General features: G+C 39.8%; 1 protein-coding gene across 2 annotated transcripts in view; it reads right to left on the bottom strand.

Annotated features, from left to right (window-relative positions):
- Positions 1-24,907, bottom strand: part of LOC123991651 (snRNA-activating protein complex subunit 1-like) — a 28,285-nt gene extending 3,378 nt beyond the window's left edge. The window contains exons 1-9 of one of the 2 annotated variants that reach the window (XM_046293294.1): positions 24,516-24,907; positions 24,305-24,443; positions 16,064-16,139; positions 15,201-15,341; positions 12,586-12,690; positions 10,580-10,723; positions 10,341-10,397; positions 9,987-10,049; positions 8,964-9,105 (exon numbers count right to left, since the gene is read on the bottom strand). In XM_046293294.1, the coding sequence (XP_046149250.1) occupies positions 8,964-9,105; positions 9,987-10,049; positions 10,341-10,397; positions 10,580-10,723; positions 12,586-12,690; positions 15,201-15,341; positions 16,064-16,139; positions 24,305-24,443; positions 24,516-24,525 (877 nt within the window). In that variant the 5' untranslated portion in view covers positions 24,526-24,907. Of the gene's footprint in view, positions 1-8,963; positions 9,106-9,986; positions 10,050-10,340; positions 10,398-10,579; positions 10,724-12,585; positions 12,691-15,200; positions 15,342-16,063; positions 16,224-24,304; positions 24,444-24,515 lie in introns of both variants that reach the window. The other variant, XM_046293293.1, reaches the window with a different exon arrangement.
- Between the last annotated feature and the right edge of the window lie 539 nt (positions 24,908-25,446).

Raw genomic sequence — 25,446 nt, 5'->3', positions numbered from 1 at the left:
CCCTATCCTTGGTAAAGGAAAAGACCAAGAAAGCATAATCACTTTCCTAAAATGGATCCACAATGGAAATAAAAAAAAATTGCCTTTATTAATGTGTATGCTCCAATTGATATGATCCTCTCAACAGCATAATTGTTGGAATTAACTGAACACCAACTGGTTATTGGGACAGACATTAATGCCAATCTGGACAAATCTAATAAGACCAACAATCCACAGGCAACCAAGGCTCTCCAACATATACTATCTGATTACAACCTCATTGACGCCTGGCGAGCTCATAACCCTAAAAAATAACACTTTCTATTCAAACAGGTACAAAACATTCTCCCGAATCAATTTCATACGAAACTCAGCAAAAAATGTCCCTTTTTCAGGACCCTGTCTTTCAAAGATAAATTGGTAAAAATCCAAATAACTTCACAGATCTTCATTGTAAAGGGTTTAAACACCGTTTCCCATACTTGTTTAATGAACCATAAACAATTAATGAACATGCACCTGTGGAAAGGTCGTTAAGACACCAACAGCTTACAGACAGTAGGCAATTAAGGTCACAGTTATGAACACTAGAGGCCTTTCAACTGACTCTGATAAACACCAAACACCCAGGGTCCCTGCTCATCTGCGTGAAATTGCCTTAGGCATGCTGCAAGGAGGCATGAGGACAGCAGATGTGGCCATGGCAATAAATTGCAATGTCCATACTGTGAGACGCCTAATACAGCGCTACAGGGAGACAGGACGGTCAGCTGATCATCCTCGAAGCGGCAGACAACGTGTAACGACACCTGCACAGGATCGGTACATCCAAACATCACACCTGCGGGACAGGTACAGGACGGCAACAATAACTGCCCGAGTTACACCAGGAACCACAATCCATCCATCAGTGCTCAGACTGTCTGCAATGGGCTGAGAGAGGCTGGCCTGAGGGCTTGTAGGCCTGTTGTAAGGTAGGTCCTCACCAGACATCACCGTCGCCTATGGGCATAAACCCACCGTCGCTGGACCAGACAGGACTGCTGATGGTCGGATTCACGTTTTCCGTTGAAGGAATGAGCATTATACCGAGGCCTGTACTCTGGAGCAGGATTGATTATTTCTTACATTGTTAGCCCAGAAAATCTTGTGTGTACATACAGCCATGAAGAACTATTGGATATCAGAGCAGCGTCAACTTACCAGCACTATGACCAGTAATATGACTTCCCTGAAGCGGATCCTTCGTTTGCGCCACCCAGGGCTTTGAACTGATTCGAGGCCGGCCCAAAACGACACCGCCGGATAAGAGGAAGCCGGAGGCGGTCTCCTAGTCAGACTTAGGAGGCACACATCACCAGCCGCTTCAGAGTATATTACTCGCTAACGTCCAGTCCCTAGATAAAGTTTACGAGATCAGAACAAGGGTTGCTTTCCAGAGAGACAAGGATTGTACACTCTGTTTCACGGAAACATGGCTCTTGGGATATTGTCATGGCAGAATCAGAATTCTTTAGGTAACATTTAGAAATAAGATGTCTTATTCATTTTATAGCAAGCTTATGTGGGAAAGTTACTTGGGCCCAGAGGGGAGAGGTCTTATCTCTGAATGTGTCATGTGTATAAACTTATCTTTTGAACCATGTGAAGGGATGATTGAGGGGGAACAAATTATCTCTTGGCTCTACAATGTCTGTGTGCCAGTCACTGGCTCTCTGTGATCTTGTCCAGGAGGGGGTGTGTATTCATTATATGCCATTGGGTGAGGTATTGGTGTTGGTCCGGAGTGGTACCAAGAGCGAGATAAGAACATAGTTTAGGAGACCAAAAGTGAACGATAATTTATAGCCAATGCTGTCTGGCTATATGTGTTTTTGCTATAAAGGATCTCAGTTGCAATGTGTAAGCACTCAGAATTCATTTATAGACACTGAATTGATCAGAGTCACAGGGTTGTGATGGAGCTCATATAATTAAAGATGGACTTTATGATAACTCTGTCTTATGTGTGGTTTGCGCTCTTGTGATTTGGTAATACAGGAAATTTCCACCACAATATACTGTGGGAGTCAGTCCAGCCATCTGGATTCTCAGTGCATCGCCCTGACAGGAATCAAATCAAATTTTATTTATATAGCCCTTCGTACATCAGCTGATATCTCAAAGTGCTGTACAGAAACCCAGCCTAAAACCCCAAACAGCAAGCAATGCAGGTGTAGAATAAACATCTCTGTGAAGAAGGGCGGGGTGCATGTTTCATGGTGTAATCGTAATAACATACAGGAAACTCAAGTCTTTGTTTACATGACCTAGAATTCCTCAAAATGCTGACTGTATTACCTCCCAAGAGAATTATCTTCAGTTAGTCACAGCCGTGTACATTTCCCCTTAAGCCGATACAACGACGGCCCTCAAGGAATTTCACTGGAAGTTATGCATACTATATACCTAGATGCAGCATTTATTGTAGCTGGAGATTTTAAGCAAATTTGAGGAAAAGACACCCTAAATTCTACCAACATATTGACTGTAGCACTCACTCTGGGAAAAAAACTGGACCATAGTTACTCTAACTTCCGGGATGCATACAAGACCCTCCCCCACCCTCCTTCCGGCAAAGTTGCCCCTCCCTTCCTATAGGCAGAAACTCAAAGCAGGAAGTACCCGTGAAAAAGATTATTCAACGCTGGTCTGACAAATCAGAATCCACCCTTCAAGATTGTTTTGATCATGCGGACTGGGATATGTTCTGGGTAGCTTCTGAGAATAATATGGACGTGTACACCGAGGCGGTCACGGAGTTTATCAAGAAGTGTATAGGAGATGTTGTACCCACAGTGACTATTATAACCTACCCTAACCAGAAAACATGGATAGATGGCAGCATTCATGCAAAAATGAAAGCACGAACCACTGCATTTAACCATGGCAAGGTGATGGGAAATATGGCTGAATACAAACAGTGTAGTCATTCCCTCCGCAAGGCAATCAAATAGGTAAAACGTCAATATCGAGACAAAGGAGTAGCAATTCAACGGCTCAGACATGAGACGCATGTGGCAGGGTCTACAGACAATCACTGACTACAAAAGGACAGCCAGCCACGTCCCAGACACCACAGTCATGCTGCCAGACAAGGCAAACAGGTTCTTTTCTCACTTTGAGGATAGCAGGGGGCAAACTACCTGCCCCACAGGACACCTACAGCACCCAATGTCACAGGAAGGCCAAAAACATCATCAAGGACAACCACCCGAGCCACTGCCTGTTCACCCCGCTACCATCCAGAAGGCGAGGTCAGTACAGGTGCATCAAAGCTGGGACCAAGAGACTGAAGAACAGCTTCTCTCTCTCAAGGACATCAAAATGTTAGACATCACTAGCAGAGGCTGCTGCCTACAGACTTAATCATTGGCCACTTTAATAATGTTTACATATCTTGCATTACTCATCTCATATGTATATGCTGTATTCTATACTATTGCATCTTAGCCGAAGCCACTGACATTGCTCATCCATATATTTATATTCCATCCCTTTGGATTTGTGCGTATTAGGTATTTGTGAAATTGTTAGATATCGCTGCACTGTCAGAACAAGCATTTTGATACACTGGCAATAACATCTGCTAACGATGTGAGCAATAAAATTTGATTAAGAAAACAGGTGTCCAAACTTGACAGGTATTGTATATTCATAATATCAAACCGGGTAGTTTGGGTCACAATATATCAGAAAGGGGTATGACTTGTTCTAATTATGGTGGTAAGCAGTTAATAGCAAAAAGGCACCACTGTGGTTTATGGACAATATACCACAGCTAATGGCTGTATCCAGGCACTCTGCGTCATGCAATAACAGTCCTTATATTGGCCATATGCATAGTCTACAAAACATTAGGAACACCTGCTGTTTTCATGACAGACTGAACAGGTGCAAGCTGTCACTTGTTATACCCACTTCAAATCAGTGTAGATTAAGCATATGAAACAAGACAATTGAGACATGGATTGTGTTTGTGTGCAAATTCAGAGGGTGAATGGCCAAAATAAAAGTGCATTTGAACGGGGTATGGTAGTAGGTGCCAGGCACACCGGTTTGAGTGTGTCAACAACTGCAAAGCTCCTGGGTTTTTCACACTCAACAGTTTCCTGTGTGTATCAAGAATGGTCCACCACCCAAAGGACATCCAGCCAACTTGACAACAGTTGAAAGCAATGGAGTCAACATGGGCCAGCACCTGTGTAACACTTTCAACCACCTTGTAGAGTGACGGGGGCACGGCTCTGTTGCATCCCACAGTGGGTGTGGCGTTTTAGGTTTTTATCTCTCAACAGCTTTACAGTGATGGTGTGCTGGACTGATCTTGTTGATTGTAGCAGGTATGTACAATAACGGACTAAATTATGAAAACGCCGCTGGCAGCGGAATCCAATACAGCAGAGAGTTTCTACTACAATGCAATTCAAACACGATGGATATTCCAATGGCCCATCTAATCCCTGATTGCCTGCGAGTGGATTACAAACCCAAACGTGGGGGAATCAGAAAGATTTAAACAATCTTCCCTTACCCGCCATCTTGCTGATCAATAACCAGTCACAGAAACTGGAATCTCACCCGACGCGCCAACATTTATTTTAGGGGATTTTAAACTGTACTTTGCATGTACCACCAATATGTGAAATGTCACACTAGGAAAAATAAGACTCGATTTGTGCTATCGGACAATACCAAGTGCTTTCTCTGCCACCACCAGACACCCCCTGGGGACATTGGACCACAATGTGGTCTACCTCTTGCCAACCTACTGGAGAAACTTTCCAGGTATGGAACAATAGTATCACTCGTCTCCAAGGATGTTTTGACTGTACTCTGTGAGAGGTACGAGGACAGCAGCTCTGATCTTAATGAACTCAGATGTTGTAAAAGTCTGTGTTGAGTCAGTTGTGCCTACTAAAACCTAACAATAACAGGGAAGCAAACTGTTGAGGGCCCAAAAAAGGTGACACCTTTTTTCTTCACTGAAACATGCAAACAAAAAAAATCCCTGCTAGGAGGAAATGCAGGTTCACTAATTAAACAAAGAAAATTATCAACATGATCAGTCTCTGTAAAAGAAAGTGGTTAATGTGAACCTAACTCACAGCTAAAAAAATGTAAAGAAAGCAATCCAATGTTATTTGTTGCCTAGACTTTACTGCAAATGACACTCAAGTCTTGAGGAAATAAATACACTAATATTGCAGTTAGCCATGACAGCCTTTATAATAGAACACTTGTGACCACACACACAAATATTGCACTTGGGGAAAAAAATATCTTTAGTAGAAATATGAAACAGGCATTTTATTTTTGCTCTATTATAGTGGCCACTATAGTAGACGTCGATCAAGTGCACAAGGCTACATTTGTGCAAAAATTGCGTTCACCAAGTAAAATGCAATAATCACCCCTCGCACGGCTTACTGTCAATTTCATCAAAATCAATATCTTTACGCTACACTGCATATTATTACATTGTACACTGTCTGAATGTGGACATCTGTTCCACAATGTGCCAGCAGAGCATGATAAACTTTGTTGGCATAATTGACCTTTCAGGCAGAGCGTACACCTGGCATACCCCTTTTAATCCATTGAATTGAAAAAGTGGGAAAGCGTGTGTTGTTCCTTTAACCTCTATAGTGGCATCCAGTTTAAGTCAGGCCCAGCTCCACTTGTTTAACATGCAATTCCTCAAACACCACTCAACAAATTGGATGCAGTCTATCACAGTGCCATCCGTTTTGTCAAAAACGCCCCATATTACCCACCACTACGACCTGTACCCTCTCGTTGGCTGGCCATCGCTTCATACTCGTCGCCAAACCCACTGGTTCCAGGTCATCTACAAGTCTGTTATGTAAAGCCCTGCCTTATCTCAGCTCACTGGTCACCATAGCAGCACCCACCCGTAGCACGCACTCCAGCAGGTATATCTCACTGGTCACCCGCAAAGCCAATTCCTCCTTTGGTCGCCTTTCCTTCCAGTTCTCAGCTGCCAATGACTGGAACGAACTGCAAAGGTCACTGAAGCTGGAGACTCATATCCCCCTCACTAGCTTTCAAGCACCAGCTGTCAGAGCTGCTCACATATCACTGCACATAGCCCATTTGTAAACAGCCCATCCAACTACCTCATCCCCATACTGTATTTATTCATCTTGCTCCTTTGCACCCCAGTATCTCTACTTGCACATTCCTCTTCTGCACATTACCATTCCAGTGTCTATTTGGTATATTGTAATTACTTCGCCACCATGGCCTATTTATTGCCTTACCTCCCTTTTCTTACATCATTTGCACTCACTGTAATGAAGGTTTTCTTTTGTTCTACTGTATGTTTGTTTATTCCATGTGTAACTGTTGTTGTATGTGTCGAACTGCTGTGCTTTATTTTGGCCAGGTCGCAGTTGTAAATGAGAACTTGTTCTCAACTAGCCTACCTGATTAAATAAAGGTGAAATAATTTTTCCTTGAAAGAAATCACCTAATTCTCTCATTCTGAAAATGAACCACATAAGGTAGAGGGAAAATATTACTGTTAGTTCACTAGCTTGTTATTAACATTTCACACAGATTGCCAGTGTCCAAACTAACGAGTTACAACTTGAGGAACAGCAACATTACCAGTTAATACCATAGTGAATTGTTTAGGTTATTAACGTTTGCTTATCTGATGTTGTAACATTAGCTAGCTAACATTCGCAGTCTGATTTTATTTGCCAGCACATTTTCCACACCAAACTCAATTTGATCAGTTTAGTTGGCTGATTTTGCTCAACATTTTTCTAGCCAAGGAAGAATGATCCAGCTTGCAAGATATTTAATGCTAACAATAATTGTTCCATCACGCTTTCTCCCTCAGCTCAAATTTTCCAAATGCCAGTTGTTTTTCGGTTACAGCTCATGAAGTATACTTCATCCCCTTCTCCGTGGTCAGGCTTCTCACCTACCCCTTCATTATCGTTCAGGGGACACGCTGCTGTAAATTAACTGGCAAACGGCCTTTCCACTCTCCTGCTCTTTATAGAGCAGAGCGCTGATGCTGTAACTAGCACATTGGCTGTCTCTTCTCTTCAGTCACGTGCTGCATTCTGTTATGTGAACGATTGGCTGAGCCTTGGATATTGCCAGTATTGCTCCAAATGCAAATCACTCATTTGCATACAGCCAGCAGTCATCCATAGCCCGCCAAAAACTTCTCATCGGATCTACACTAATCACGTAGGTCACATTGTTTGGCTTTAAAACGGCGAATTTCACCGAAAGGTGACTTGTTTGAGTCCCCGCAATAAGCCTTTGGTATCAAAAATATATATTTTTTAAATCACTACTTAATAGGAAGGCAGTTTATACTGAGGGTAATTGACAGGCTTGAAGAGATGTACAATGTGAGCTCAAAAGTCAGATACTGGTGGACAAGGAGGCATATAAATAAAGGGTGGAGAGGACCCACTCCTCAGGAAACTCAACAGATTAAATCCATGGCTAGTGTGTCCCACAGGCAAGGGGGAAAAACAATGCTGACCTTGGGAGACATGAGGGCTAGAACATTGCTAATGTTTTCTCCTCAAGACTTTGCCCAGCAGAGGAGTTGATGATCAATTCTTACTCTCAACATGGTCTATAGACATCTAGAAGTGCCAAATCCCACGTCAGGGTTCGGTTGGCTTTTCTTCAGCCTTACACACAATCCAGCCTTACATTCTGGCACAGAGACTCCTAAGGAACGTCTCCTTTGATAGGGGTCTGGTTTTGTGGCTGTTGGACTTCATGAGCCACAGCGGGTCAAAGTAGGTCCCCACATGTCAGACAAACACACCAACACAGGCTCTCCTCAGGGATGTGTTTTGTCCACACTCCTGTACACTAATAGTTGTACTAGTTCCCATCCTGACCGACACCTAGTTAAGTTCGCTGATGACACTGCCTTGATAAGCCTGTTGCATGACGACGAGGAACACCATGGCCTGGTCCTAATTGACCTTTGTAGAGTGGTGTGACAAATCACACTTGGTCCTCAATACCAAAGAGATGTGCATAGACTTCAGGGAGTGTACAACACCTACCTCTGCAACATCTATCAGTGGTCAGAACAGACATTGTAGAAGAAAACAAATATCTGGGTGTCCTCTTGGACAATAAGCTTCAGTGGAGTAAATGTACAGACCTGATCTACAAAGACAGTCACTGTACTACACAAACTCGGTTTTAGAAATCTTTCATTGAGAGCATCTTAACTTTTTGTATTATTTGTTGGTTTGGAATTGCCAGATATATGCTGAGAAGGATTATCACCACAGCAAGCAAGGTACTTAGAGTCAAACAGAAAGGCATGCGTGAGATCTTTATGGTCAGGGACCTCCACAAGGCTCAAATCATTTTAGACCCAAGCCACCCAAGAGACAAAATAATTAATCATGGTGCAATGATTTGAGGCTCCCGAGTGGCGCCGCAGTCTAAGGCACTGCATCTCAGTGCTAGAGTCCTCACTACAGACCCTGGTTTGATTCCAAGCTGTATCACAACGGGCCGTGATTGGGAATCCCATAGGTCGGCGCTCAATAGGCCCAGCGTCGACGGTCATTGTAAATAATAATTTGTTCTTAACGGACTTGCCTAGATAAATAAGTGGTGTGGCAGATGCCAAGTTTACCCCATGGTTCAGGTGCCTAGGAGTCTGAACATGCCCTTAAGAGTAATTCATGCAAGTGGAATTAAAATAGACTAAGCGGAATCCATCCTGGTGTGACCACTTGTCTAGCTGCCTGTTAGTGGTGCAGCCAGAACCGAACCTCAGTGACAGGCCTGAAGGTGTCCTCTTGCTTTGTGGCTAGCTATAAAAGTGTATCCACATCACTGTTGACTTTGGAGAAACTCCTCCAAAACATCTCACCCCAAAAAGTTCTCATCAAACAAGAGGTATACTGACTGACCTTCCCCACAGAGGTTCTTGTTGGTTCGGGCCTTGAGTGATGGCGCCCTACTTTTGTGATATTTGGGAGCCTCATTAATGTAGCCTGTTCCAGAAATGGATGTGTCCATCTCCACCTGGCGATGCCGCCGTGACTTCGAGGCCTGTGGATAAACATAAAAATGATCAGTTCAAAAGTATTCCATTGAATAGGACAGAGTATATCCACTAGCCAGTAATGCAATGAATTAAGAATTGATAAACCAGCTGCATATGATGCAGACAAGCAAAAAAATATACCACATGTAGGGCAACATTTTCCTTGTCCTTAACTCCATTAGCAAAAGCCACAGTTTTGTAAGTGTTGCCATGCCAATCACTAAATTCATGAACAAAGGCTAATTAGCCTACTCCCCAATACACCTTCTCGTTGCTTCACCTCTGTTGTGGGAAAGTTGGCAAGGGGCACGTTTGAACAGATATATTTAAGTTGGTTCTCCAGCAGTGATCAACGTGTGGTGCATTATGGGGATAAACAATAGAAATGCCTGCTTCTGATGTTGTTCAAGGTGTTCAGTATTTGATGTCCAACATGGCCAAGATCTGTGCAGACACCTACAGGTCAGTGGAAACTACCCAAAAAGTAATTGCTCAGATTTTTTAGTTCATTGTGCATTGTGCGCCTTTTAGCAAGAGGAAAATGTTGCCCATCATTTTCTATTAATAAAACGCATGCATAGCCATTATAAAGTGGTGTATGAAATAAACTATGTATTGGACAAGCAGTGTCAAACTCAAATCCTGGAGGGATGTATATCTGCTGGTTTGTTATTTTATTTCAGTTAATGTCCAATTAAGACCCAGACAACCAGGTGAGCAGAGTTCTTAACTAATCAATTACCTTTATTGATTAATAAAGTACAAGGGAGGAGAAAAAGGTCGTAGACACTCCGCCCTCAAAGACTGGAGTTTGACAGATATGCATTGGACACTTAACAGTGGCACTTGAAATTAAGTGTGAAAAATCACTTCTTGTTTAGCAGACCTCTGCAAGACACCCGTATGATTTTGTCTTGATGGATGCCAGAAGCTGTGCCCTATTGGAAGACTGGACAAAAAGAGAGCTTATTCAGGAAAGGAGAAGACCTTCAATACTTGCAATGTCATTATCTGGCCAACGGTGGTACTCACCAGTGTTAACGTAAAACCATTGTACACTCCCGAAGGGTTTTGTAGTTTGTTAGTCAATGTACTATATTCTAGTAATGTTAGACAGTAGCAAAACAAGCAGTGCAGAAGGCTTTCTAGCATTTAACGGTCTATGCCAAGTTCCCAAATAGTCATAGCGTTATTTCATTACAGTACAAACAACAAAAAGGCTAACTATGCTAAAGCTTACCTCGACCTGCTGGGCTTTTTCCTCAGCATAAACCAAGTGGTCTGCATCTCCATGGTTCTAAACATAACAAAAAGACAAGTTTAAAACCACCCAATTTCTGGCCTCAAATATTTCTTCAGAGTAGAAGTTTACATTTTATGAATTGTCAACAAAAATGTTTAAAAGTGCAAAACAGTGACAATTAAACACTGCTGCATTGAAATATGCTTTCTCGCTGCGCTATAAGAATAGAGGCTCACCTCATGCCTGTCCTGCCAGTGGAGGAACTCAAGCACACAGCTGTGCAAGCGGGCTGGCAGGTCCTGTTGGGTCACCGCAATGGATGACCTCTCCAAGACGGACGCTTTCAGCCGCTCATGGTGACCCTGAATGTTAGCCACCTCCTATGTGCAATGCAAACAAAACACACTTGCCAGACAACCGAACAGTCCGATATACTAAATTAATCCAGAGGGTCATTCAGTGTGACAAACTGTTACATAAAACTAAATACCTACGTAAAACCATTGCAACAAGTTTTGCAGTAACATACAGTGCATTGAGAAAGTATTCAGACCTTGCCTTTTCCCGCATTGTTACATTACAGCCTTATTCTAAAAGGATTAAATCAAATGTTTTCCCTCAATCTATGGTACACCGTCATCGTAAATAAGAATTTGTTCTGAACTGACTTGCCTAGTTACAAGGTTAAATATATATATATTTTTTTTAAATCACACAATGAAGCAAAAACAGGTTCATGTTTGAAAATGTATTTTAAAAATACTTTAACATAGGTATTTAGACCCTTTGCTATGATACTCGAAATTGAGCTCAGGTGCATCCTGTTTCCATTGATCATCCTTGAGATGTTTCTAATACTTGGAGTCCACCTGTGGTAAATTCAATTGAGTGGACATTATTTGGAAAGGCACACACCTGTCTATATAAGGTCCCACAGTTGACAGTGCATGTCAGAGAAAAAAACAAGCCATGAGGTTGAAGGAATTGTCAATAGTGCTCCAAGACAGGATTGTGTCAAGGCACAGATCTGGGGTAGGGTACCAAAAAATATCTGCAGAATTGAAGGTCACCAAGAACACAGTGGCCATCACTCTTAAATGGAAGAAGTTTGGAACAACCAAGACACTTCCTAGAGCTGGCCGCCTGGGAAAACTGAGCAATCGGGGGAGTAGGGCCTTGGTCAAGGGGGTTTGTGTGTAGATGGATTCAATACATTTTTTAAAATCAATTTTAGATTAAGGTTGTAACGTAACAATGTGCAAAGTCTAGGGGGGGGTCTGTACTTTCCAAATGTACTGTAGGTATAGGTAGTTTATTCTACCCAAGCCTTTGTGTGTTGAATTGTAGGCAACCTTTGGCACTTGATGTTGATAAAGTATTTTAATGTTGAACTCTTGACCACAGTCACATGTTCCTATGTGAATTCTGTAAGAGATGGTCGAGCTAAAGCTTAAGAGGCTGTGGAAGATACTAAATGGGCAAAAACAAAGAGCAGCACTGTAGCTGTTCAATGTGAAATGTTTTATATAGAATAACTAATCTAATACTGTTAATGGTTTGCCTAATGAGGGAACTTAGTGAGAATGTTCAGAGAATCCATTTAGGTCATTTGTTTAATTGTTGGAAAAATAATACTTTAATGTAAAGCAGTGTGAAAGTCGCAGCAAAATGTTTGAATGCCTTTTTCTCCTAAATGGGATTACACTTGATCAACTTTTAAAGCAGCATTTACATCCCCCATGTTTTCTCCAAGTACAGTAGATTTGGTCTCAAACCTTTTCTAACAGGACAGCTTGTTCCAGTTCCCGCCAATATCCGGCAACTTCACACAGCCATTGTAGAGGAGTGGGACAACATTCCACAGGAAGGAGGAAATTGGTGGACACACCAGAGTTGTTTTCTGATCCTCACCCCATTTTTTTTAAGGAATCTTAAAATCCATCGATTAGAGCCTAATTTATTTATTTAAAATTGACTGATTTCCTTATATGAACTAATTTGGTAAACAAAAAAATGTTGCATCTTTATATGTTTTGTTCAATCTATATGCAAAAAACAGCCCGACCACATTTTGACTGGATGGTATGAGACAGGCTTTAGACGCACACCCCCATGCCTGCATTATAGCCTACTGACGTTCTAAAAGCCTATTCACACATTGAGTGGGAAATGTGCAGATTCCCCAGTGTGACATGGAACCGTTTTTACTGTAGCAAAGTTTTTAATAGAGGAAAAGCCATACTTGCAGCATATCTGTAGAGATGAGGTCCTTGACCCTTTCTGGTCGGTCACGGAACTCCTCGCACACCTTGTGATGCTGGGGCTTCTTCTTCACACGGAAGGTCAACTACAGGTGGACACAGTGAACCGAGGAATAGGGTCAATTAAATGGAATACGCTCAAATCTGGACACTGACTGTGGGCCTAGAACCTTTCACATGTAGCCTAATACAATATGAAACGTCTGCAGAATTAATGGTTTCTTATAGTAAAATGATACCCCAAATAACATTGTTTTGGGAACAGGTGTGGAGAAATATGATTTCTTTCAGCATCTTGAGAGAGAATGAGTGGTTAAAGGAGCTGCATGGTCAATCCAACATCTGCATTGGAAGTGCAGAATTTACAGTGATATGGCCTCCGCAGAAGTCAGCGCACTCCTACTTTTTGCGCTACACGGAGCAGAGCTGTTGTGAAGGACGTGAGTGTGTTTATACAGGACCTCCCGCCCCCACTTAACATCAACCAATCCTGTCAACGTGGAGCTATACGGTGCCCTCCGCATTGGGTACATATGCATAAATTGGCATTTAGGGAGAGTGTATATGTTATTCAGCAATATAAAAGCTACCAGTATTTCAACCACAAATTGCAGTCAAGACAAACTGAAATCGTTGGATCTTTTTCACAGAATTTCATTTTCTTAAAACCGGTCAAAATTATGTCATTCAGACATTTTGCATGAGAAATCTTTCATCTCTTTGAGTTACTGCATTCTCACCCCGCTTCCTTAAGCGTTCTCACTCTGTGACAGAAGCAGAAATGAAAGCATTCCAGTGGCGTAAAGGACTTACATTTAAAATACTACTTTTGCGTCGAGCCAACCCGGATCCGGGATCATGACTACAGCCTCAAGTCCATTACCATAACGCAACGTTAACTATTCATGAAAATCGCAAATGAAATGAAATCAATATGCTAGCTCTCAAGCTTAGCCTTTTGTTAACAACACTCATCTCATATTTGGGGTATCTGTACTTTATATATTTGACTACTTTTACTTCACTACATTCGTAAAGAAGAAAAATGTACTTTTTACTCCATACATTTTCCTTGACAACCAAAAATACTCATTACATTTTGAATGCTTAGTAGGACAGGTAAGTGGTCCAATTTATGCACTTCTCAACAGAACATCACTACGGCCTCTGATCTGGCGGACTCACTAAACACATGCTTCGTTTGTAAATTATGTAGGAACATTGGTGTGCCTCTGGCAATCCGTAACATTTGAAGGAAAAAGAAAATGGCACCATCTAGTTAGCTAAATAAGGAATTTTAAATGATTGATGCTTTTACTTTTGATAGTCAAGTATCTTTGAAACCAAATATTTTAGACTTTTACTAGAGTCATTTTCTATTAAAGGTTTCTTTACTTCACAAGTATGACTTTTTCCACCAGATGCATTCATTCAATCGATCGATTTATGACATTCTGGTGGGCAAGGCTTTATTTATTCTTTTAGGGCATCAAGTAATGACAAAGAGAAGTTGCACGTATCCAACTATTGACTAACACATAGGAAATAGCCTGCCAAAATGTGGAGATGAGCTGAAAAATACAACTAGGCTTAATGTTTAAAAGAAAATTGTTCCGCCATCTAGCCATGATCTCAAACGTTCGCTTGCGTGAATCGGCTGCACCTGCGACAAAACGTCAGAATTTCTCACCCCAATAGCTTGTTTTCCATCTAATAAACTTAGTTAATGGTGAATCAACGAAATGTCAACACTGACTCATCAAAACTGGTTGTCATGGATTTGTCTTGTCTCTGCAGCAGACATGTTCTGGGCCTCTTTGGCACTCGAATGTTGAGTGTTGCTCCCGCAGCTGATGCTCCATGCTTAACTAAACATTATTTTGTAAATACTTGAATCATCAAAAAGGGATTTGAATTAGAGTAATACTAATCAGACTGATTCAAATTGGGGTCAGGGTCAATTCAACAACTTTAATTAAATTCCCTCTCACTGTAAATTACATCAAGGAAATTCTAATTTCAGGTCAATTAATTTTAGTGTCCGGTAAATTCCCCCCCAACAAGAATTCAACTAAATCAATTTGAATTAAATTCACTCAAGCTGATCAGGTCACTGTTCAGAAAGCCCTGCTATAATGAATATATTTGTTGAAATTATTTAAATATCTGTACAAGATTGTGCAGAAACACTGACCCACATGACATTTGAATGAAAAACAAACATTTTAAAGCTTGCAATGTCATCAGTTGGCCAAAAACCGACACTAATTACTCTTTTCCTATGATGATAGATGGGCTGACATCACAACAAAAAAAGGACACCGGCTCAGAGGTGCAAGGCTGTTACTCAGGTCTGTCAGATCGCAACATTGACCAGACTGCTGCTGTGAGGTGAATCATAGGTGCTTGTTTCAACTAGTTGTGTTTTTGTTCACATCTCGTTTTGACCAATGATGTAAATAAACATCAGATGACTGACAGATTTCTAGAAATCTCTAAATAGATTTCTAGATTCTCTTTTGCCAAGTATGTAACATTACAAAATACCTTAAGGGATACTTTAAAAATTACAATATGTCATTTGAGAGTGCCTTACCATCTGAGGCATGGCGGTGTAAAGGACAGCATTCTCAGTTATTAGCTTCCTGATAATGTAAACTGCATCATAGTGCTGCGAATTCACCGAATCCTGGTAAAACTTCTGAATTTGCTCCCAATCCTTTAGGGCAATCCTGATCTGGGAGGGAGAAAAAAAACCACACTTACTCAACTTGACATATTGTGCATGACTTCATCCCCCTAATATATCTAACAAAGCACCCAACAAGTTAGATACATACCATTCAACTTATCATCCAACCACAAGAATCAAGAACAGATCGCCCAAGTGGGATACTTGAGTTATTTTGGGGACATAACCCAAACACAATAATGATAACAGCAAATTCATACGGATATACTTCATGAGCTATCGTCGGGGGTTATTTACTGTCAGGAACATGCATATATTTTCTCCTGCGCTAGTGAGAAACAAATTTCACCCATATGTATCAGATAGAATTTTCTGATGAGTTACACAACTGTGACGTTTCAAATGGATTGACAGTGACCACTTGGATCTGGAAGATTTACAGTCATTGTATGGGAAACGCAGACATTCCGAGACTCGGGCTGTCTGCAAGTTGTTGCACACTATGGGATAATCTCAATTGCATACTCCTCACATCCTCCTCAAAACCCATTGAAGGAGAAAGCCAAAAGGTAAATCCCTGTGACCTACTCAGGAGGCGGCGAGGAGTATACAATTGAGATTCTCCACAGACATTGTTCAGTACAGCATATTAGTTTAGGAAGTGGAAAAGTATATCAAGTCAATCGTTTAAAAAAAAAAAAAAAATAGAAAACACAATTGGAATAAATGGAATTGAATAATGAGAGTTAAAGTAAGTCTTTCAGCACCTTCTCTTTAGGTGAAGCGAGCTGTGTGTGGTATAGGCCATAGAGAAGGTACAGACCCCCCACTCTGATCTGGAAGCTATATGGGGGTAAGAAGTAGTTGAAGGCCATGGTCAGAGTTAGGTGGCAGAATTCCCTCATCTCATTACCAGCAAGTGAACCGCTAAAATGAAATGGAGATCAGAGTTACAAGAGTTACAACAGTAGCACTGGTAATGATTAGCTAGGACAAAACAGGTGTGAGACCGGTGTGTATGCAATAAGCAAGAACACAACATGGAATGGATTTTAGATTATTGGAACAACTTGATTTAATGCTCTCTTGGGCACTCGGGAAATGCCTTTTTTAAAATCAGAACTTTCTACCAATTATTACAGATATACCTTCCAATGTGTGACATGCTGCTAAACAGGTACAGTCATTTCAGTAGGACTTAACACAAATACTATGGTATCCACAGATGGTAACTCCTTACACAGTATGTGTACAGTTACCAGACTAGAGGTTCAGTACTTCCCGTTAGTCAAAACAGCCACATACCAATATATATGTTTACATTGCAGTGAAAGTGAAATGTCTTCAAAACATAGCTCATTCCAGGGATGGAATGTGTCACTAATACTTATGATTCCATTGAGCAAATCGATAAAAATAAAAAACATGTTGGCATATGGCAGTTGACTAGAAAGAACTGAACTTCTAGTCAAGCATGTGGGGCAACATCCCAATAGTGATTAGGTTCGAGTGTATTAACAATGCATTGTTCCTACAACGACCGAAGAATTCACATGAGTTTCCAAAAACACTACATAGGGATAACTTTCACTAAGTGCGTAGTTGGGGTATATGTGTCGGGAATGATAGGATCAAAAGAAAAAGACAGAAAGCTGATCCGAGAGCAGCGCTATCCAAATCCTACCAAAACAGCCACATACCATATAATTGTTCCACACTGACAGATCAGCTTAGGCCCAAGCCTACACTATAACAGACTAAACCACAGATCTGGCACATCATTGAACACGTTACACACCCTGAATGCTAAAATTAGACACTAGCCTACAATTAGCAAATTAGAAATCAAATGAACCAGAAATGGATTACAATATGATTGAAATCTATAAGCTTACAGCACCTTCAGAAAGTATAAATATCCCTTAACATTGTGTTACAGCCTGAAATCAAAATGGATTCAAGATACTTTTCCCTCACCCATCTACAAGCAAAACCCCAACCCAATCTTCAAACAAAACCCCATAGTGACAAAATTTAAAAAAGGTTATTGAAAATTTAACAGTATTAACACCCTTGAGTAAATAAATGCTAGAGTCACCTTTGGCAGCGATTACTACGGAGTTTTTCAACACATGTCTCAAAGAGTTTTGCCCACCTGTCCAATACATGCACATTCCTTAAAATTATTCAAGCTCTGTCAACCAAGTTGGTTGTTTATCAGTGCCAGACAGCCATTTGTCTTGCCATAGACTTAAGTCGATTTAAAATTAAAACGTAACTAGGCCACTCAGGAACATTCAATGTCATCTTGGTAAGCAACTCATATTTTTAGCCTTGTGTTTTAGGTTATTGTCCTGCTTAAAGGTGACATTTTGTCTTTGGAAAGAGGACTGCAACAGGTTTTCCTCTAGGATTTTGCCTGTGTTTAGCTCTATTCTGTTCCTTTTTATCATAAGAAAACACTGAAGCCACCACCATGTTTGAAAATATGAAGAGTGGTACTCTTGGCCGCAAACATAACACTTTGTATTCAAGACAATGTTAATTTCTTTGACACATTTTTTGCTATTTTTGTGCCTTATTGCAAAAACAATGTTTTATTCTGTACAGGATTTTTACTCTTTCATTCAGGTAAGTATTGTGGAGTAACTACAACGTTAATTCATCCTCAATTTCTCCTCTGACCATACTGAAATCCCTGGGAGTTTCTTTCCTCTTCGGCAACTGAGTTAGGAAGGACGCCTGTATCTTTGTAGTGACTGGGTGTCTTGATAGTTTACCATATATATAGGTATTGATGCACGGAGTGGTTTGGGTTTTTACTTTAACTTCTATAACGGTATTTGAATGTTGGTTTTGTTAAGTGATATGCTGTGTAACGTCATTTTTATAGTTTACTCCATGTCAACGTTTTCTGATGTCAAGGTTGTGAACAGTGCCCCATGGTGGCGGTGGGGTTAAGGTATGGGAAGACAAACTACGGACAATGAACATAATTGCATTTTATCAATGGCAATTTGAATGCACAGAGACACTGTGACGAGGACAACTGTCATGCTATTCATCTTCCACCATCACCTTATGTTTCAGCATGAAAATGCACAGCCCCATGTCACAAGGATCTGTACACAATTCCCAGATGCTGAAAATGTCCCAGTTCTTCGATTGCCTGCATACTCACCAGTTGCAAAGGTTAGGACACTTTCCGGTAAATTTCTGGAATTTTCCAGAAGTTTTACATGGGAAGTTAAGCAAAATGTCCCAGGTTTAAATTCAGCAAAAAAAAAAGTTAGCTTATAACAGTGAACCGTTTTTGTGGGATACACAGGGCAATTCTAGGTCAAAATTCAATGGAATTGCAACCCTCTGTATGCACAGTGCATTATTCCATCACATGTACAGCTGATTCTCAATTTCTTTCACAATAATGAGATGCTATTGAGCCCACACTACTACACTGTCTAAGCCAAGGTCCACATGCTTTTTGGTAAATTCTGATTACAACACTGAGTGGGGTGAAAATATTTTATAAAATGTCATACATTATTTTTGTTAACTAAACTCAACAAAAAAAGAAACATCCCTTTCTCAGGACCCTGTCTTCCAAAGATAATTTGTAAAAATCCAAAAAAAGTCACAGATCTTTGGATCGTTGTAAAGGGTTTAAACATGGTTTCCCATGATTGTGCAATAAACATGCACCTTTGGAACGGCCGTTAAGACAACAGTTTACAGACTGTAGGCAATTGTGATCACAGTTATGAAAACTTAGGACACTAAAGAGAGGCCTTTCTACTGACTCTGGGGAAGACATAAAAAATGGTCCCTGCTCATCTGAGTGAACGTGCCTTAGGCATGCTGCAAGGAGGCATGAGGACTGGGCAATAAATTGCAATGTCAGGTGAGGACATCAAATGCAGAGCTGTTGACATCTGTGGAGCTGTCATTCCCAAATCAAAAGCCAAACTTCAGGAAAATGTAGACATAGTCCATCGTTTGGGAAGACTCAAGGATCAAGACAAGAGAGAGGACAACCATCATCCGGTACACCAACAGATCTACACAGGATCTTTGGAGGCGAGCAAAGAATTGTGAATTCCTCATCAAGCAAAAATGGAGGTTCACGGAGGATCTGACCTCAGTAGACAAAAAGTGACAAGAGAGAAACTGTGGCCGATGGTGGCTGCAACTCAAAAAACTGATTGCCAGGTGAAAAGCAGCCTTTTATTATAAAAAAATGTACACAAACACTTGAATGAGAAAAGGCTGACCTGAGAACTGGTAAACTAAACACTAACTATAGGTGAATAACTGCTTATTGTAAAGTCTACACAATGTCTCCCCCTCGTGGGAGTAAGAACAATTTGGTAACTTTATGACCAATATTTTTTTTTTTTTTGTTGGAGAGGTAAACTATGAGATGGAAATCCTTCTGAGTTACATATCCTTAGGAAAAGCTTATATTAGCATAACAATGTTATTAGTTGAAGTTTGTCTTTATCTCTTTGGTCAATTAATGTCAGGGGTATTTGTAATTTACTCAAGGGTAAGGCGATTTTCCTGTATTGAAAACGGTTTAATGCAGACTTACTTTTTAGAAGAGACTCATGCTCGTTCTTCCGATCTATATTTTTGGAGAAAAAAAAAATTCAATGGGGTAATGATTTCTGGTTATCATATGGCAACAACCACTCTGCAGGTGTAGCAGTTTTAAGAGGTGCATTTAAAGGGAAGGTCATCAGTAGTAAGACTCACCACTCTGGACATTAAAAGTTACTGTTAAAATCAACCAACAGTGAAATGTTTTTATTAGGGAATATTTCTGCATCCAACAACAAACAAAACAGGATGTTAATTTCAAGAATTTGAAGAGATGAATAGGTGTATTTCAGGATATCAAAATTATCTTAGGTGGAGATTTGAATTCTGTATCTAATGTGATGACACACAGATTATTAATCTCGGGATTAACAAGTGTATGTCTTGGATTAGTCGATATTTGGAGATCTAAATATCCTGATAAAACAAATTCACTTGGAGTAACAAGGACATGTCCAGACAGTCAAGAATTGACTTCTGGTTGATTTCTAATTCATTAGATACTTCTGTAGTCAAGGTATCCATTGAACCATCAGTTCTTACTGATCATAAAGTTATATTCTTATCTTTAAATATTAATGGATCTGAAGATACTCCGAATCCGAGTCATTGGAAACTCAATAGTAGACTGTTGGAAGATGATCATTTCAAGATGGATGCCAAAGATATTATACAAGACAATTGGTCCAACTATTTAAGTCTTATGGGAAATATTGGGAATTAATGAAGTATGAAATAAGACAAACAGCCATGAAGAGAGATGAAGAAATTGCTGAACTTAAAAGATTGAGGGAAGAAACTTAAGGAAACACTAATCTCTATGGGGGACCTTGATGAAGAAGGAAAGTGTCAGTTATTCTCTTTACAGTTGTAAAGATAATACATTTCCCTTTCCTTCTTCATCAAGGTCAAGAAATGGACCGAATGTATGAAGAGAGAGCAAAAGGGGAATTTGTAAGATTAAGAGCGAGATGGTTGGAGGAAGGTGAAAAAAAACAATTTTAAAATTTAGAAAGAAAAAAATCTGAATTTACATCTATTCATAAGCTCAATATACATGGAAAAGGAAATAAACCCCAAAGATATTTCAAAATATGTTTCAGAATTCTATGGGAACCTTTATACCAGTAATGCCTGCCCTACTAGTGACATATCTGCTTTTTTAGACTCTCAAAGACTACACAAACATCATAGATGAAGACTTCCAAAAGTCTTGACGAAACTATTTCTATCAATGAAAATAAAATGTTTTTATCATCAAGTTAAAAAGAGAACAAATCTCCAGGGAATGATGGCATTATCAGTGAATTTTATTCAGGAGGATATTATTCAATTTATATTTAATGTTTTTAAGGATGCAATTGATTTAGGGGTCCTGCTGCTATGACACAAGGCCTAATTTCTGTAATATCCAAACAAAGATTCTATGATGTTAGAAAATTGGAGGCCAATCACATCAATGAACAATGATGGACCAAATCATTGATGATACCCAGTCTGGTTTTATGAAGGGCAGACACATATGTAATAATATCCAACTAGATAGACTACAATGAACACATTATGGAAGATAGTTATTTTAGTTGTACACTTTTACAAGGATGCCCAATATCTCCTTTCTTATTTTTATTGATCACACAAGTTATGGCACTTCATAGAAATAAGAATAGTTATAGGGGTACTCAGATACAAGACAAAGAGAAAATGTTCACAATTGGCTGACAACACCATTTTTGGGGGGAAAGATCATAATGAAGTCAAGAAAGCTATAGAGCGTATTAATGCCTTCTCACATGTATCAGGTTTATCTCGGAATATTAGGAAATGTGAATTATTTGCTTTGAAAAGATGACTTATTGAGAGATCTTTCTTTATCTGGACGTGTACTTTTGTCACAATCTGAAGGTCTGTCCAGATATGTTTATACCTCGCCTTGGATGTTCCTCTGTCAGTAACTCAAATGGTTGATTCTAAATTAGTTAACTTCATACTGAGGTTTATTATACGGAGGAATAAAGCTCATTATTTGAGAAAAGCGGTAATATGTAGCACCCAAGGTGAGGGAGGGTTGAATGCTCTGGATATTAAAACCTCTAATATAATATTTAAGATTAAAATGGATACAAAACTATAAGAAATAAGGATTGCATTTGGAATAGCATCCCTAATTTAATATTACAACAGATTGGTGGTATAGAATTCTGAAAATCAAATGCAACTTTGATATGGGTAAAATCCCTATTAAGCTTGTAAACTTTTATAAACAAGTACTTCTAACTTGGAACCTCATGTACAATCAATTTTTCCCCACATTAGGTATACAATATGGAATAATAGACACATAAAATACAAAAACATGTCTGTTTTTCCAGAACTGGTTTGACAACATTATTTGGGTTTAACAATTATTGTTAATGATGCAATGGTTGTTAGAGCTATCCCAAAAGTAGCTAACAATACTCCAAGTGCAAGTGTTGAGGATTTTGTAGCCTCAATACAATTAGAAGGAATTTACATTTTAAACTATAAATGTATTAACATGTACATAAGGAAACTATGTCAATAGGTTACAATTCCCTCTGCTAAAATGTACTGGAATGCAGCCTTAGGACAAGTGAACTGGAAAAAAGTTTCGTTATCTGGTAAATATTATATATCTAATAAGGTGAAAGTAGTATCATACAAACTCATTCATAGAATCTACCCTGTAAAGACCTTTATTATACAAAGATTTAAAATAGCCATTTATAGCAAATATGTATTTTGTGGTTGTGACCCAGAGACTCGACTATTTATTTTGGAACTGTTCCTATGTCAGAAGATTAATGTTAATTTGAAAGACTCTGATATTATGTTTTATTTTCATCCAAGTGATATGGACCCTGATTTAACTTTCATTGTTAATTTGTTTATCTTTCATGGACGATTCTGTCCATAAAATGAAGTGTACAGAGAACAAACCCCTCTTCACATGATTTAAGATTGAAATAATTGAAATATTATTTTTGAAATTATCAGTAAATGTAAAAACAAATAATCACCATAAAAGTATTTAACAAATTGAAAATGAATATTGATATGTAATAACCCTGTATGTTAGGTTTATGTACTTGTTTGTATATTTCAGGTTTTTTTTGTATTTGTTGTGTTAGTAATAATAAAAAAAATATATATACACATTTTTAAAAATGATGAATTAACAGGATTTATTGAGCAAACACATTTATCACATAGGTTGCTTCCCCAGTGATGTTACCTGCCTGGCACAAGGAGTACTTCTACCAATATCCACAAAAACACATTTTCTTGACAAACAGTGCCAATGTTGGTTAAAGAACTACGATTTGAGCCATTACCAAACTTTGCAAACTTTGCAAATGTTCCAGTAAATGGGGTTTGTCAAACTCTGGATCGTGACCATGGCCCAGTTTCCAAAAAGCATTTTAAGGAGAAATTCATCTTTAGAACCTTCGTAGGAGCATCGTTTAACCTCGAGCTGTTTCTCAAAACCATCGTTAAAGTAGCACTTGAAAACGCTCGTAATCTAACAAGCACCCCTAACGTCTGCCTCTGACCACTCGAAGAAAAGCTACATGCTTTCAGTATGCTTTTTTTGCCCTCCCGCGTCACTTTATACACAGAAGATCTCTGCTAAACCTAGAATCACATGGTTTATCCGTCTTTCTGCAACTGCTGAACAAAGTGTACTACAACAAAAGTTGCTAATGTCTTTGCAATTAATACAGGCGGGATATAAAATAAACTATTCATTAAAACCAAGATGACTGCATTGAAATGTAGAGTAGCAAATACGCCTATTTCATGTTCAATAAATTGAATATATTTTGTTCTTTGTAGGCTACTGCCTAATTTGTCTAATACATTTCATGATGCGTAGACTAAAATGTTGCGGAATGACGTGCCAAATCGCTGATTTAGTGCATTTTTATTGGGTATTGCAATACATTAAGCCACTTCAATACTTGCAGCCGTAGATTGTAAACTCTCACTAGGCGCTCATCCGTCGTCAGTATTGTGAAATAATTCTGATTTTAAACTGAGAAAGCTATCCCGAGAGCAGTGCTGCCCTTATTTCCATCCGATCAGTATCGACAAACACTCCGACGACGCACTTAGCGTTGTTCTCTGTGTGGCGTTTTGGGAAACTCGTTAAATATTCAGCCGTAGGAAAGACGCATTGTTAAAACACCAGTAAGCCTAAATTCCATCGTTATCGGAAAACCGGGCACAGGTTGGCAGAGTGGTCTAATAATAATTAGCATGTAAAAAAATAAAACAATTTTTTAAAGTGCATTATGGCAAATGCATATTTGCAAACAAATTGTCGACACTAGGTAGGCCGGCAGGTAATCTCAAAGAGACGACTGATGAAGAGGAAATGGACTTACTAAAATACACTTGAGAAGCCCATGTTTCTCCAAATAGCAGTAAATTCCTCAAACCGCACGGATTCCGTCTGTTGGAAACGACCCAGCAGTTCCTCGTAGTCTGCTACAAGTGGCTTCAGAAAACGATCCTTCGCTTTACCTGATTAATGATATTTAAACTCAAATACAGATATAGTTAAACTCACTAGTGTGGTGCTGAAATCCTACTTACCATTCGGCATTTCAGAAGTATGGTGATTGGCTACCCTTTTCAGTGAAGTTGACGTGCCTCTCTGAGCTCAACATGCGACCTTTTCAATACAACTGCTTGCGGTCCGTGCCTAATCTTCTTATTCGATATTACTGTGGTCTGCAAACAAATGTTATGGGTGCATGCTGCCACTGTGGTCTGCAAACAAATGTTATGGGTGCATGCCGCTAGCTTCTGTATGGGCTGTGCATCAGCCTAATACGTTCCTCTTCTTCTTCTGTGGAGTTTATATGGCAGTTGGCAACCAACTTTAAGGTGCATTACTGCCACCAACCTGACTAGAGTGTTGACCAGAGACAGTGACGGTCTAAATCCTACCCAATAATCTCGTCTCCCGAAGGAAACAAAATACATTATTAAACACTACATCTCCCAAAGATTTCCCCAAGAGTTCACTTAATCCTGGCTCTTCAACCCCATTACTCCTCAAATCTAATAAAAATCACTCCCTTTCTCTCATATATTTCTGTCATTGAAATAGAACATGTTCCACTCTCTCCATCTCCTCCTGACAATTATCACACCTCCCATTCGAACGTTTCCCCACCCCTTTCAATGTACTATTTAGCCTTGTGTGTCCAAGTCTCAGCCTTGTGACTACACTTTCCTCCCATCTCAATCGGCCCGAGGACCTCCCTGCCACCACCTTTTCCTGGATCTTATACAGGTGTCTTCCCATACTCTTCCTGTTCCTGGATCTTATACAGGTGTCTTCCCATACTCTTCCTGTTCCTGGATCTTATACAGGTGTCTTCCCATACTCTTCCTGTTCCTGGATCTTGTCTTCCCATACTCTTCCTGTTCCTGGATCTTATACAGGTGTCTTCCCATACTCTTCCTGTTCCTGGATCTTATACAGGTGTCTTCCCATACTCTTCCTGTTCCTGGATCT

Source organism: Oncorhynchus gorbuscha, linkage group LG12 (genome assembly GCF_021184085.1).
Source record: "Oncorhynchus gorbuscha isolate QuinsamMale2020 ecotype Even-year linkage group LG12, OgorEven_v1.0, whole genome shotgun sequence".
NCBI classification, from domain to species: domain Eukaryota; kingdom Metazoa; phylum Chordata; class Actinopteri; order Salmoniformes; family Salmonidae; genus Oncorhynchus; species Oncorhynchus gorbuscha.
Note: the sequence above shows the minus strand (reverse complement) of the source record. Positions and strands in the feature narration are given on the sequence as shown.